General features: G+C 43.1%; 1 protein-coding gene across 10 annotated transcripts in view; it reads right to left on the bottom strand.

The window, feature by feature from the left end:
• Nucleotides 1-14,911, bottom strand: part of DNAAF9 (dynein axonemal assembly factor 9) — a 148,511-nt gene that overhangs the window by 52,663 nt on the left and 80,937 nt on the right. For 4 of the 10 annotated variants that reach the window (XR_012326237.1, XM_073792753.1, XM_033839187.2 and 1 more), the window contains exons 15-21: nucleotides 13,949-13,993; nucleotides 13,536-13,581; nucleotides 9,907-10,018; nucleotides 8,812-8,882; nucleotides 7,833-7,883; nucleotides 7,010-7,097; nucleotides 3,159-3,230 (exon numbers count right to left, since the gene is read on the bottom strand). Coding sequence is in view for 9 of the 10 variants with exons in the window: in XM_073792753.1 (XP_073648854.1) it covers nucleotides 3,159-3,230; nucleotides 7,010-7,097; nucleotides 7,833-7,883; nucleotides 8,812-8,882; nucleotides 9,907-10,018; nucleotides 13,536-13,581; nucleotides 13,949-13,993 (485 nt within the window). In the remaining variant the exon portion in view is untranslated. The remainder of the gene's footprint in view (nucleotides 1-3,158; nucleotides 3,231-7,009; nucleotides 7,098-7,832; nucleotides 7,884-8,811; nucleotides 8,883-9,906; nucleotides 10,019-13,535; nucleotides 13,582-13,948; nucleotides 13,994-14,911) is intronic. The other 6 variants (XM_073792756.1, XM_033839188.2, XM_019950841.3 and 3 more) reach the window with 5 other exon arrangements.

Raw genomic sequence — 14,911 nt, 5'->3', positions numbered from 1 at the left:
CCTTCAGACAACTGGCTGTACAAATAAAAACCCCTGGACTTCCCTGGTGGCGCAGTGGTTGAGAATTCGCCTGCCAATGTAGGGGACACGGGTTCGAGCTCTGGTCCAGGAAGATCCCACATGCTGCGGAGCAACTAAGCCCGTGCGCCACAACTACTGAGCCTGCACTTTAGAGCCCTTGAGCCACAGCTACTGAGCCCGCGTGCCTAGAGCCCATGCTCCGCAACAAGAGAAGCCACCGCAATGAGAAGCATGTGCACCACAACGAAGACTAGCCCCCACTCACCACAACTAGAGAAAACCCTCATGCAGCAAAGACCCAACACAGCCAAAAATAAATTAATTAATTAATTAAAAAAAAAATAAATAAAATAAAAATCCTCCAATGGTCCAGCCTGTGTAAAGAGGGAACATTATCACTGCTGGGAAAATATTATGATGCAATGGCTGGATAATTTTCCTTCTGTGTGTGTGACAGTATGTGAAGTATACACATACGATTTAAAGAAAAAAACCTGGGCTTCCCTGGTGGCGCAGTGGTTGAGAGTCTGTCTGCCAATGCAGGGGACGCGGCTTTGTGCCCTGGTCCGGGAAGATCCCACATGCCGCAGAGCGGCTAGGCCCGTGAGCCATGGCCGCTGTGCCTGCGCGTCCGGAGCCTGTGCTCCGCAACGGGAGAGGCCACAACAGTGAGAGGCCCGCATACCGAAAAAAAAAAAAAAAAAAAAAGAAGAGAAAAACCTAAACAACAACAAACCCTGATGCCTGTATATGCACCACTCAGCTTAAGAAATCAAGTATTCCTAGTGCCTTTGAAGCCTCCTCAATGTCCTTCCTCAAAGGCCCTCTCTCTTCCACCCAGAGGGAACCAACATCCCAAATTTTATGTAGCTTTACCATACTTCAATGTATCTATAAACTATATATGATTTAGTCTTGTCTCTTTTACTTTCATACAAATGGAATCTTAATACATGTGTTCTTTTGTGACTTGCTTACTTCTTTCAGCATCCTGTTCCTGAGAGTCATCCACGCTGTAGGTAACACGCAACTGTGGGTAATATGTATGTTGTAGGTATATGCTATATAATTCATTCATGCTCAGTGCTGCGGAGAAATTTCTCTTTTAAAGTGTCCCTCAACAGTTTCATATCAGCACAAGGGAACACATGAGAGGGTGCAGAATGAAGCAGATGGCCACTGCCTGGGCCTTCCCATCACAGGAAGGTGAAACTCAGTTTGGTCACCAGAGTTCTCAGACTTTATGTGTCAATGGTACCAGCATCTCTGCTCCTCATTGCTAAAAAATCTCTGCCTGATGGAAAAAATACTCTGGAATCTGTAAATTGCTACAGGGATAATGAAGGTGCTGCCCGAGGGCCAACCATTCACTGAGGCTTGTAGGAAATAGTAGATATATGGTCAAACGATATTCAACAAAGGTGCAAAGACAATTCAAAGTAGAAAGGAGAGTCTTTTCAACAAATGGTGCTGGAAAAAATGGATATTCCCATGTAAAACAATGAACATCAATTCATACTTTGCACCAGATATTCTGCCCATTCGCACCAGCCACAGTGGAAAATCTCATACTTCATAGGGATGGCAGGTCGTGTTCTCAGAATGATTTTGCCTCACTACCGGGGTAAAATTAGTCCTAAACTAAATGCTGCTCTGCTTCTTCCCTAACAAAGCTTAAAAGACAGGCCCAGATGATAAGAGTAGAAGAGAAATAGACCAGTTATTATCACTGTATTCCCTATGTTCGCGGCTAGAGGAAAGACTGAACCATGTTAACCTGAGACATGAAAGATGTAAAAAATGTCTAAATTGAACTTCTAGAGATGAAAAATACAACTTCTGAGAAGAAAAAAACACTGGATAAGACTAATGACATGACAACTGTTGAGAGCTTAGCTACTCCGTGGTACTGCTACCTCAGCATCCATCTTGTTTGGCCAAGCGGCCTGCACAGGCCTTAAACTGACACTAGCCCCCTCATGCAAGCGCATGCCCTAGACAACAGCCTGCAGAGTCACAAGCAAATATAAGTTCCTGATATGACTTTCCCAGAAGCCCTTGTCATCAACAGTCTCCCCTGCCTCCTTAGTGCCTTCCCCTTGTATGCCCCTTATATAAGACCTCCATGGAGCTTACCAAAATTCCACTCTTTTTGGTTTGAATTGACCAGTTTGGCCTTAGCCAAAAGGCTAAGGAATCCCAGAGCACTCCAACCCACAGACCCTAATAAAGGCAGGTACCCAGGTCCAGCCTGCACCTTGCCTTGACCACCGCCCCCTGCCCCCCACACCTCCGTGTAGCCCCTCAAGGCATGCCATTTCAATTTCTTTTGTGGTCTTTTGTTGAACCTGGCTCACCATCCAGCAGCCTGTGTTCCGTTCAACAAATGTTAATTTAACAAACTCATAACAACAATGCAGAACAAAAGATTAGTAAATCAGAATATGTAGAAACTATGCAAAATAAAACATAAAGAGAAAAAAGACTAAAAATAATTGTACAGAGCATCAGGGAGCTGTGGGACAACTTTAGGCAGCCAAATGTATGTAATTGGAATCCTTGAAGGAGAGGGGAAAAACTGAAGAAATAATGGCCAAAAAATTTCCAAATTTGAGGAAAACTCTAAATCCATCAATGCAAGAAACTAAATGAATCCCCAGCATAAGCAACATGAAGAAAACCACACCAGTCACATAAAGATCAGACTGCTTAAAATCTGTGATAAAAAGAAAGAAAATCTTAAAAGCAGCTGGTAATAAAAGACACCTTACATAGAAAGGAACAAAGATAAGAATGACAGTAGATTTCTGCTCAGAAATAATGTTAGTAAGAAGACAGTGGAGTGGAGCAACATCTTTAAAGCACAGAAAGAAATGGTCAACCTACAGTTCTTTACCAAGTGAAAATATCTTTCAAAAGCCTCAGGGTTGGGACTTCTGAAATGGCTGTGAGGAGTCTGGAAAATTCTCTCCCCAGGAAGCAGCCATAAAACTGGACTGTCAAAAACAACGAGTTAAGGACTCTGGAAACGGACCAAAGTTATACAACAAAACTGAGAAGTATTTAAGGAATTCTACTGAAGCTTGGTAAGAACAGTGGAAATCTATGGTATTTTAGCTTGGGGCTATTCACATTACCTCCCCTCCAGCTCTGTGGTGCAGAAGTCTTATGAAGGAGAGAGGCTGGCCTGCTGGAGTGGTTGACTTTATCTGGGGGCAAAGCACAGAAAATTCCATACGTAGGGATATCAAAAACCAAAGCAATCCAAATGGCAAACATGGGACTTCTCTGGTGACGTGGTGGATAAGACTCTGCGCTCCCAATGCAGGGGGCCCAGGTTTGATCCCTGGTCAGGGAACTAGATCCCACATGCATGTCACAACTAAGAGTTCATATGCTACAACTAAGGAGCCGGTGAGCCTCAACTAAGGAGCCCGAGAACCGCAAATAAGGAGCCCGCCTGTCGCAATTAAGACCTGGTACAACAACAACAACAACAAAATAAATATTAAACAACAAGTGGCAAACATTCAGGGAAGACCAACATACCAGAGATCTCAATGCTGGCTGGTACAATCAGCCAGAAATGTAACAGGAAAATCAGAGGATTGAGACCATAGATGGCAATTATGTCTTTACATACCACAAGAAAGATGTGTTGTAAGGCACTGTCCTGGTGCCAGGTGCACCAAGAGACAAGTACAGGAATGCTCATGAGAGCACTGTCTGCAATAGCAAAAAACTATAAACAACCCAAATGTCCATCAAGAGTCAAAAGGATAAACAGCGTATTTTCATACAAAGCAATCCTATGGAACCATGAAAATGAATGAGCCTTACGGCTACACACAACAATCTGGATGAATCTTAGGACCAGAACACTGAGTGAAAAAAGCAAGTCCCAGAAGAACACGATAGAGTATGATCCTAATTTGTATTAAATTCAAAAATAAGACATTGTTTAGAGATATAGGCATATGTGGTAAAACTCTAAAGCAGGCTCCTGAGGATTAGGTACTGGGCAGCTTGCCTGATCAAGGTCAGCAGGGTAGGGAAGAGAAGGGCACATAAAGGAAATGAATGAAAAGGAGGCTGCATAACAAAAAGTCTTTTGATAGCAGAAGTCACTAACTGGGAAAGGGAAAAGATACCAGAGCTGGAAACATTTCAAGGTAAAGCAGGTACTATTCTTTTTGTCTGTAAGTAGTTCACTGGGCCATCCCTAGACCAAAAATCAAAAGACCTGGACCACCCCCCGAGATGTCACCACTAACTTGTACTATAACCTCAGACCCATTTTTCACCTTCTATGGGGCTCAAGATACGAAGATCAATCAAGATAATGCATGCTGATGAGCTCTTTAAATGCCTTCAGAGGATGGGAACAGATAAATCTCAGTCTCAACTCCAGGCATATTTACCTAGATCCAAATGACATTTAAGCTTCAGGACCCCTCACCTGCTCAAGCCCCTTTTCAAGGCCCAGAGAAGAGACTTAACCCTTCTGTATGTACTATTTTTCCTTAAGAGAGCCCTGAAGTGGTATAAACTTCAAACCCTATAAAATTGACCTGAGCCCTGAAGTGGTGAAATGCTAAATACACAGCCAGAGGATACTCCTATTTAAATTCTCTGCTCTACTGAAATTTCCTGCCTCAGAAAACCATCTCCTAAATTCAAACTACATTTTCCTCAGGAACTAAGAAAGTGTGAAATCTAAGCTCTCAAGTGTGTGACTAACAAGGCCCCAGAAATTCCTGGCTTTATTCGTGTGTAGAGACCTCAGGATACACTGAATCTTGCTGGATAACTCAATACAGTGTAAGGTTATTTTTCTAACAAGGACTTTTGCTAAGAAGGTGCAAACTAATTTTGGCAAATATCCTTGCTAAATATTATAACTGGCTCAACTATGACACAGCACAACCACCTCTGTGTTGTGTCTACAAGCTGATTTTAAAACATTATGCAACTTTGCCTCAAGGCTGGGGGTACTGTCACACACTCTCCTGTCTTTGGCAAATGTTCCTAACTTCCTGGTTTTTTGCACCAGGATCTGGAGAGGCAGAAATGCAGGGGGCACAGCATGATAAAAAATGCTACCTGGCATTTTGTGGATCGAAAACCAGGACTCCTTGTGCTTTATCTTCTATGACAACGGAGGAGCCAAGTTTAACCAGTGATCTGAGAACATGGAGAGCAACCTGTCACTGGAGAGAATATTTTCAAGAAGAACAAATTATCTAGAGAGGGAATTTGCTTAGTAAAGGATGAGGAATTTGTGGAGTAAGTCATAACTCCTCTTCCACAAAAAAGGCTTATCTAACAGGGAAAGAATAGGACTCATAAGAAAATGTTATTTTGAGGAAACCAAAAAGGAGCATGGAATGAATCCCCAGGAAATCCACGTAAGACCAACACAGTTCTTGAGAATTCTACATCAGCAGAAACACTGCCAGCTTGGACTGAAAGGGATAGAGAGAATAGAAAAATGAAAGGAGACTGTTGGACCCCCAAAATTCTAGCGGCAAGAAGCAGGCTGATAAAACTAGTCAGCTACAAAGTGCCACCTTCATGAAAAGGAAGGACGACAGAGGTATAGCCACAGACCAGAGGGCAGAGTCATGAGCCTAGAGGGCAAAACTAAGAGTTTAGAGGGTAGAACCAAGAGCCCAGGGGGCAGAACTAAGGGCCATGGAGGACTATTCCTAGGCCTTGAAACCTAATCTAGGAACTGGAGTTTGTCTAGCTGAATTTCAAAGCTGCCTTGGGGTTGGGACTCCTTTTTACCTTTCATTTTCCCCCCTTTTTAATATGAATGTCTATAACTGTTATCCTATGCCAGTCCTACCTTGTATGTTGTGAGGGCAGGGGCAGATAACTTGCCTCTAATTTCACAGGGCTACAGATGGAAAGGAATTGTGTTCCGGACCTGTACTTTATGAATTAGCTCCAGAGCCTCACGTACAGCTGATTTAAATAATCTTGATGATGAGATTATGGATTTTTCAGTTGGTGAGATTTAAGACTGAATTGTTACCATAATGGAATGAGGCTTGTGGGTGGGGGTGATTATATCTTGCATGTGAGAATCGTGGGGCCCAGAGGGCACACTGTGATAGGCAGAAATTTAAAACAGCCCCCATGATCTTCATCCTCTTAGGTTACTCCTGTATTCATGTAACATTATATGGCAAAAGGGAGATTATCTGATTGGGCCTCCTCTAATCACATGAGCCCTTTATAAGCAGACTTTTCTCTGCCTGGTAGAGGAGGAGTTCAGAGAGATTCAAAGTGTGAAAGAGATTCAACACAATTAAGGTTCTTTGTTGCTGAGATGGAGGGGGTCACAGGGCAAGGACTCCTGGGAGGAGGAGTTAAGAGTGGTCCCAGTTGATAGCCAGCAATGAAAGAGGCCCCTCAGTCCTACAGTCTGAAGGAAATGCACTCTGCAAACAACCTGGATGAGCTTGGGAGCAGGTTCTTTCCCAGAGCCTCCAGATATAAGCCTGGTTAATGCCCTGACTTCAGTCTTACGAAACCCTAAACATGAATCCAGCAAAGCCTTCCTGGACTTCTGACCACAGAACTGTGAGAAAATAAATGCATGTTGTTTTAAGTTACCGAATTTGTGGTAATTTGCTACACAGCAGTAAAAAACTAACCCAGGTTTTGTTTTGGCCCAACAGAACCTATTTCTGGACATGTTGCTGCTCTAGCCCATTCTAAGAGCAATCCTCAGGCAGCAGCAAGAGGACCAGGTGCAGTTCTGGCACCAGTCCTTTCTAGCACAAGTTTCCTCATCTGGAAAATGGACAGATCAAAAGAGAAAGCTTTTGTAAGTAAGAAAGAAAGTAAGTAAGAAAACACTTCTACACCAGTAAGTTTTTTCAGATATCAGATGTATTATTAATTACAACACTCATGTTGAAACCTGTGAAAGAGGTACCCAGACAGAGTCAAAAACAGAAATGTCAGAGCCGCTCACCTTCCTCAGGCCAAGACTGTTGATTACTAGAATAAAGATACGCCCCTTCTCCTCTAGTTAGAAAAGTGCCCAGGAAACACTCATCTCCCTTTAAAAAACAAACACAAAGAGCAGGTGATTTACAGCATAAACATTCAGAGAATCAAAAGTCCTGCCCAAGTTAGTCCATCTACAGAGGCTGCTAAGTCAGCCTCAGATTTACCCAGCTTCTTTCATGGCCTTTGGCACTGCTTGGCTCTTTGCCATGTTACTGGTATTCGTGACTCGTGCTGAGAAAAAGAATGTTAAGGTCCTCTCTGAGTCTAGGCACCATGGTCTACAATGCTTGTTCATGTTCCCGTAGATTTATATCCTCTGATAAAAGAGGCAGCTTCTCCTTGGCCTAAAGCCTTGACCTCTTAGCTCTACATGTCTAGGCCAATTTGAGATCTGCATGTATGTAATTTATTTATGCCACACCACGTGGCATGTGGGATCTTAGTTCCCCGACCAGGGATTGAACCCGCATCCCCTTCACTGGAAGCGGGAAGTCTTAACCACTGGACAGCTAGGAAAGTCCCTGAGATCTGCTTTTAAAAGTACTGGGAGATTTTGAAAAAACACCTAAAGGTTTAAGTGGCAGAAAGAATCCCTCTAGTTTGTACCTCATACATGGTTATTTCTAGAGCTCTACTGGGAAGGGGAAGAATACAAAAAGGAATTGAGACAAGAAGGTACAGAACATTTAGATTAGCAGTAAGAGGAAATATTTTAAGTTGTTTTATAAACTGTTTACATTTCATTTTGATATGATGTTAACATTAAGAATAAGAAGGCTGCTTACCATAACCGATTGCTGGGTTTTCTCAGAAAATTTTACTTCTATATCTTCTACCTGTGTCCAAAAGGAGTGCAGATTTTCAGTTTACTACTTCAAAGGCAAAACTCTGCTAGGTCTCCCTTGTGTTCACATATTTCTAAGAGAGCAGTCCCTCCACCAAATCCAGTGTTCTCAGGCCCTGATGGCTGGCAGAGCTGGCTGCTGGTCACAAAGCTCAGAGCACCAGGCCATGATGGGCTCTCTCATGGGGACCTAAAGTCCAGCTAAATGAGCCTACGATATGTGGAGAGGATATGTTAGTCTCCACTTACATTTCACTTCGGAGAAAACTATTTTTAGGGGTGAAGGAAAGAGAACATTTTAAAGTATTTTGAATGTGTTCTCATTTAAACATGTTCACATTAGAGGATGACTCTTGCTCTCCTCTATTCATGTCAGGATTGTAGAAACAGAATATAAACAGATTCTGAAATAGGTACTCAGACCATTACTAGACTCACTGCTGTCATATTTTCTGTGTCCCAAGGCACCAGAGTTTCAGATCAAGTCCCACAGATGAAGATGGGACGATTCCACATGTAGAGACGTGGTTGTAAAAATTCAGCAGCAACTATTCTGACCAGAAAAGGGAGCACATGATCCACTTCTCACTTTCCCTGTGACCTTGGACAGGTTGGTCAATTTCTAAACCTCAGTCTCCTCATCTGTAAAATGAGGGTGTTAATTTTTCCCTTTCACAATTTAACAGGACCCAGATAACTGAGTTCCTTTCTTTTGGAACTTTTCCAAGATTATAAGAAAGTTAAAGAAACTAGATTCGTCTGTATAAAGAAAAAGAGCAGAGATAAAAACTTCTATTCCTGAAAAGTGGCTAGGTAAGGATCTGACATCCCACCAGGACCCAATGAAGAGGCTCTTTCTTAAACGTTCTCCCCAGTTTCTCCACGTTTATGTCCACTTTCACCTGATGAATGACACTAACCAGCCAGGAGCAGAATCTGGGTATGGCAGCTGTCAGGATTATGAAGCTGGTTTCTGTGGTAACAGTGCCATCTGCAGGAAGACCATAGATATGCCGGTTACTGCCCACCACCAGAGCCCACCTTGCAGGCCCCAGACTGCTTCCCCTTCTCAGGAGTGAGGGCTCCTCTTATTAGTATACAGAGTCTGAGGCCTTCAGAAAATGAAAACTTCCTCATTTGGGTACAGGGAGTCTAATGAGGGGATGGAGAAAGGCTTCCCCATGTGATTAACTCTGTTCTTTTTACACCAAATAGAAATACATATTTAAATAAAGAGTCCATTTTATCTACACTTTTAATTTTTGTCAAGGTAGTACAGATGTACATATTAAAAACCAAACAAAACATTATCAAGCTCATCCTACTAGCACTGGATATTATCATTCTCTAGAATTTTTTGCTAACATAATGGGTAAAAAAAAAATTATTTTTGCTAACATAATTTGCTAATTATTATTTCAAATTGCTTTTTTCCTACTAGTAAGGCTGTACATATTCATATATATATATATACATATACATACAGTGGACCCTTGAACAATGTGAGGGCTAGGGGTACTGATCCTCTGCACAGTTGAAAATCCATGTGTAACTTTACAGTCAGCCCTCTGTATCCACAGTTCACATCCACGGATTCAACCAACCATGGAACATGTAGTTCTGTAGTATGTACTTACTGAAAAAAATTTGTGTATACGTGGACCTGTGTAGTTTAAACCTGTGTTCAGGGGTCAATTATGTGTGTCTGTGTATGTATAAACATTAAAATATATATATTTTTAAAATATTAAAATTTTTTTTTTGTTTTCCACTCTGGTAAACTGCCTGCTCATATTTTTTGCCCATTTACCACGGGGTAGCTTGTCTTTTTCTTATCAATTTATAAAAGCTCTTCATAAATTAGGAAATATACCCTTTGTTTATTTTAAGTATTCTAATCTTTTCACCAGTTTATTGTTGGTCTTTTGATTTAGTTTATGGTTTATTTTGCCAAAAATATATATATACATATAAACAAGTTCAAGTTTTGCTTTCCAAAGATGACATACACTTACCCTTTTCTTTAACCAAGATCTGAGATGTCAAAAATGATTCTGAGAAGACCACAGATCCTAAGCACCCACTTCCTCCCAGCAAGTCAGGAATGTCATAGATGGTCATACAAGCCTGTATCAAATAAGAAACCAGAGCTAGTCCAATTGTCAGTCCTAAACATACAGGGAAAAATCCATAAGAAACAGACCACAAAATACTAAGGCACATGGCAAAAGAATACTGGAGAATTTCTAAGGAAAACTCAAGTATATCTTGAAATACATCTCAAACTGGGAGAGGACTTCAGGATCACCCAGGCTTTTGCTCCTTGGTCAGAGGCAGACTTGGGCTAGATGAAGAATATCTTTAAGTTTCTGTAAATTCCCTCAAATTGCTTATCCTCCCTAAATGGCAATGCAACAGCCTTCCTTCTTAATCATGACCAGTGTCACATCCCAGTGTGTCTACATGTTCATCCACTCCTTCTTTGGTTTGGGCTCGAGTTCTGAACAAATCTGGAAAGGGGGATACATGTCTTCATGGATATTTCTGGATACCTGTCAAAACATGCAAATGCTCCTTTCAGTACCAAAAAATTAAAAGAAAGCTGTTCGAGCTTTAATGGCCAAGACAAATAAAAATAGAGGCTTCAGCAGGCCAGAAAAAAACTAGAGCAACTCAGAGAAAGCTCCTGAATGGCTGGTAAGAAGGCTATAATTTAGTTAAAAACCACTGAAAATGACATAATTCTGAGATGAATCTAGCAGAGGAAATGCAGAAATTGGTACAAGCCAGAGTTAGAGTTTGAGATGACCGTGAAGATCTGGTGAAGGACATAGGATAAGCTGCACGATGAGCACTTCCTGGCCTTCCTGGCCTGACGATGCTGAATGGCCAGGTACAGAGCTCCTAAAGCCAGAGCTCATTTTCACACCTAGTTGTCCTCATATGGGATCCCTGCTTTATCCTCAGTACAGAGACAAAAGACCTAGGCCTCTTGAAGGGACTGTTAGATTCTCAAATAGATGGCAGGGGACTTCCCTGGTGGTGCAGTGGTTAAGAATCTGCCTGCAAATGCAGGGGACACGGGTTCGAGCCCTCGTCTGGGAAGATCCCACATGCCGCGGAGCAACTAAGCCCATGTGTCACAACTACTGAAGCCTGTGCGCCTAGAGCCTGAGCTCTGCAACAAGAGAAGCCACTGCAATGAGAAGCCCGTGCAGCACCACGATGAAGAGTAGCCCCCGCTCTTCGCAACTAGAGAAAGCCCGCGCAGCAATGAAGACCCAACGCAGCCAAAAATAAATAAATAAAAAATAAATAAATTTATAAAGAAGAAAACAAAAAGATGGCAGAAGAGTTGAAAGGAAAAAAACCATAGTTAAAGTCCTTAATCATCCATGTCGTTGTGATAAAGGAATGTACAAAGTGACAGACAGGCTTTATATTTCAGTTAACTTTCTCATTAGGCATGACAACTGGAAGGTTTATCTAAATTTGTTTCAAAGAATTTTTAGTATCTGAAGACACAGAACCTTCCTGGGCTACATGGTTCCTCTTAAGTGACAATGATCAGTTAGGTTCCCAAATCAATTAGGAAGACAAATCCTGTGGTTTCCTAATCCCCCACTTCCCTATTTGGCCTCTGGTGTTGAGGAAGGGGAGAGAGGACATTAAAAAGAATACATGTAGTATTTTTTAGACACTTGCTATGTACTTCCCACATGTGGCATGGGGAGAGAAAAAATATGAAGCATCGTTCCTATCTTCAGGAAACCTATAAAGTATAGCTGGAGAGACAAGAGCATTCTTACATAGAAGTCATCATGTGACACATTACTATAGAATTACTCCCTAATTTATGTAATTTATTCCCTAATTATGTATTCCTATAGGAATACAGTACTTGTAGGGAGAAATCAGTAGGGTAGGCTTGGAGGAGGAGACAGAACTTCATCTTTGCCTGGAAGGGAGGATAGGATTTGGACAGAAAGCACCAACATCCTATCTTTTCTTTCCTATTTCATTAGCTGCTGCTGAATGTGTACTTAACACAGTAGTATGATTCTACTGGACTGCTAATCACCTACTCCAGTGCAAAGCATCTTCCAGAGCACTGCACGAGAGTCTAAGAAGAGAAGTCAGGGAAACTAAAGTCCAGCAAGGAGACAAAGTATTATTACCTAAATATCAGAAAATATTTCCCAGTGTCTTAATAATGTCACAAAAAAGTCTCCATTAGCTCTAAAAGAACATCACCACAAAATACTGACAGAGACAGGGAGCAGGTATGTTATATACACAGAAACTACTCACAACCTTAAAAAATTACCCATGTTGTATCACTCTCTGTAGATGAGATAACACTATGCTTGTCCCCTGGTGATGGCAGTGGGCATGCATTTGCACCAAGTCATCCACATCTGCCCACCCACTTCCCTATGACCAAAAGCTCACTGAAATTAAGGTTCAGGCAGTAGCCACAGAATGGACTGAAGGTACAACTTGTACCCATATATACTACAACCAGAATCTTGGCTGGATGTCCACCATCCTCTTATGCATTGCTTGCCAATTTTCTTCATATCAGGATACACTGGGGTAAACAGAGGATTTGGATGTGGCTGGGAGCAACTGGTTTAGAAACCCTGGCTCCCCAAGACCACGCCAGCTCACCTCAGGGACCAATATTTCTGCATCTCTACACCCATTCCCTTGGCCCATTAGTTCTGCCTTCAGCACATAGGTCAGAAAGCTCTGTTCTCACTATCCCACTTCATAGGAGCCTCAGGCCCAGTTTTTTTTTTTTTTAACGTTAGTTTGTTTTTATTTTCATAAGCGCCTGTTAAATAAGGGCATAAGGACTTCCCCTGGTGGGGCAGTGGTTAAGAATCTGCCTGCCAATGCAGGGGACACGGGTTCAAGCCCTGGTCCAGGAAGATCCCACATGCTGCGGAGCAACTAAGCCCGTGTAACTACTGAGTCTATGCTCTAGAGCCCACGAGCCACAACTATTGAGCCCACGCGCCACAACTACTGAAGCCAGCGTGCCTAGAGCCTGTGCTCCACAACAAGAGAAGCCACCGCAATGAGAAGCCCGTGCACCGCAATGAAGAGCAGCCCTCGCTCGCCCCAACTAGAGAAAGCTCGCGGGCAGCAACGAAGACCCAATGCAGCCATAAATAAATAAATTAATTAATTAATTTTTTTTAAAAAAAGGGCATCAACACAGGCCTTGGAACACAGAGAAGCCACTGAAAACTTGGTCTGTGTTGAGGTAGGCTTGTCATCAGCTCCCATTTCCATGTGAGGTCAGAGAAACCTCAGCCACTTGGAGGAAGCCTTCCTAATCTCAGGAAGAGGTGTCTACCACCCCCACACCCTCACCCCCCCCTTCCCCAGCTAAGACTCTGCACCCAAGGGGCACCTAGACATGGGAGTGTGGATGTGGTAAGCCTTGTACAGCTGCTGGACACCCTCAGAAAGCACAGGCTCACCACCACTGCAGCTGGAACAGTCCTGAAAGTAGACTAGTTTTCTCAGGTAAGGGGTGGGCTGCCTAAGACTCCCACCCACTCCTACCTCACCCCTTGTAGATGGTCCTCTACAGGCCATTCCCTGCCAGCTGACCTGTAACAGCTCTGCTTACCGTCTTCACAAAGTATAAGCTATCTTCACTGTCCAGAGGCACAATTCTACAAGAGGAAATTGATGGGAGAGACATATATTAAATTTACAGTGTTCTCTTTTTTTCAACTTGGAAGCAACTCACACTCAGATCTCTCTCAGGGATTTTCAAAACACTGGGTTGCATGTATGCAGAATTCCACTTGGAGGGAACTAGGTTCAGCCCCCAACCCACCCTAGTCTTTCAGTGGAAAGCATTCAGGGCAAAGGGCCTCAGCTGAGCACAGCCACCTCCAAGCCCAGCCCTGGAGTGATGCCACTGCCAGGTGTAGAAGGGTGAAAAGATCATCCATGCCAGCAGTTACAAGGTAGTTGCTCTTCATTTTGCTCCTAAAACTTGCCCCCAGTGAGGACACACCATAAACATATACTTACCTTCCCTGATTATTCACAGCATGTATATGAAAAGCCATCTTGGAGCTGTAGACCCAAAACAAAATAAAACAAAATCAGTCTGCTTTTGTGACCACTGTGTTGGCATCCTCCCCAGACACCTGCCACTGCAATGCACCTGTGCTGGGCTCTCACAGCCACCAGTGAGTTGTGTGTCGTCCTTACCTGCCTTAGGGTATCATGCCATCAGCAAACATGGGGTCAGTGTCTGACTCCAGTCACGGCCCTGCCTCTGTGCAGATTCTCAGGGCTATCTTGACTCTTGGACAGAGCAGGAGAGAACTATGTGATTGCCATCCATGGCAGATTGAGAGTAAACCTCTACTTGCCCCAGGCCTCTGGCCCACAGCTTGACATATTCTCCTGCTCCTCCTCCTCTTCACCACCTTTGAAGTCAAGCTGCCAGCCCTGCTCGGAGTCAGACTGCTACCCACAGTCAACTGCTATGTAATAATGGGCATGGTCAGGCCTTCAGAACTGAGGAATAACCAGAAAACCCTTTTGGCATCAACTCTTTCTGTAAAAGAAAGTTTCTAAATTGAATTAAATTTAATTTTTTTGCCTTAACAAGTACTAGTCAGTCATATGCTAACTTCCCGTGTCCCTCTTGGGAGAAGATTTGCTAATTTGGTGCAGTTTGAGGGAAGTGACCATGTGAAGAGAAGGAAGTGGGGCTCTTGGGTGGAGGGCTGGCCCTGGAAGACTCTCCTCCTATTGCCTGGAATGTATTCTCTCCTTGTTCTTTCCTCCAGCCAGGGTGGTACACCCCATGCACAGGAGGCCATGGGATTGAGAGTGTGGCCTGCCCTAGAAAGGCAGAGTGGGCTAGGCAAGGCCCCGAGGACAGGAGGAATGGAATGACTTTGTCAGCCATGCCGATGATAAGAGAGGAGAACCCACTGAGACAGCAGCTCCCATTCACTTGCCCAATCACTCTACAGGGCA

Source organism: Tursiops truncatus, chromosome 15 (assembly GCF_011762595.2).
Source record: "Tursiops truncatus isolate mTurTru1 chromosome 15, mTurTru1.mat.Y, whole genome shotgun sequence".
NCBI classification, from domain to species: Eukaryota; Metazoa; Chordata; class Mammalia; order Artiodactyla; family Delphinidae; genus Tursiops; species Tursiops truncatus.
The sequence above is the reverse complement of the archived record's forward strand: the minus strand, read 5'-3'. Positions and strand labels throughout refer to the sequence as shown.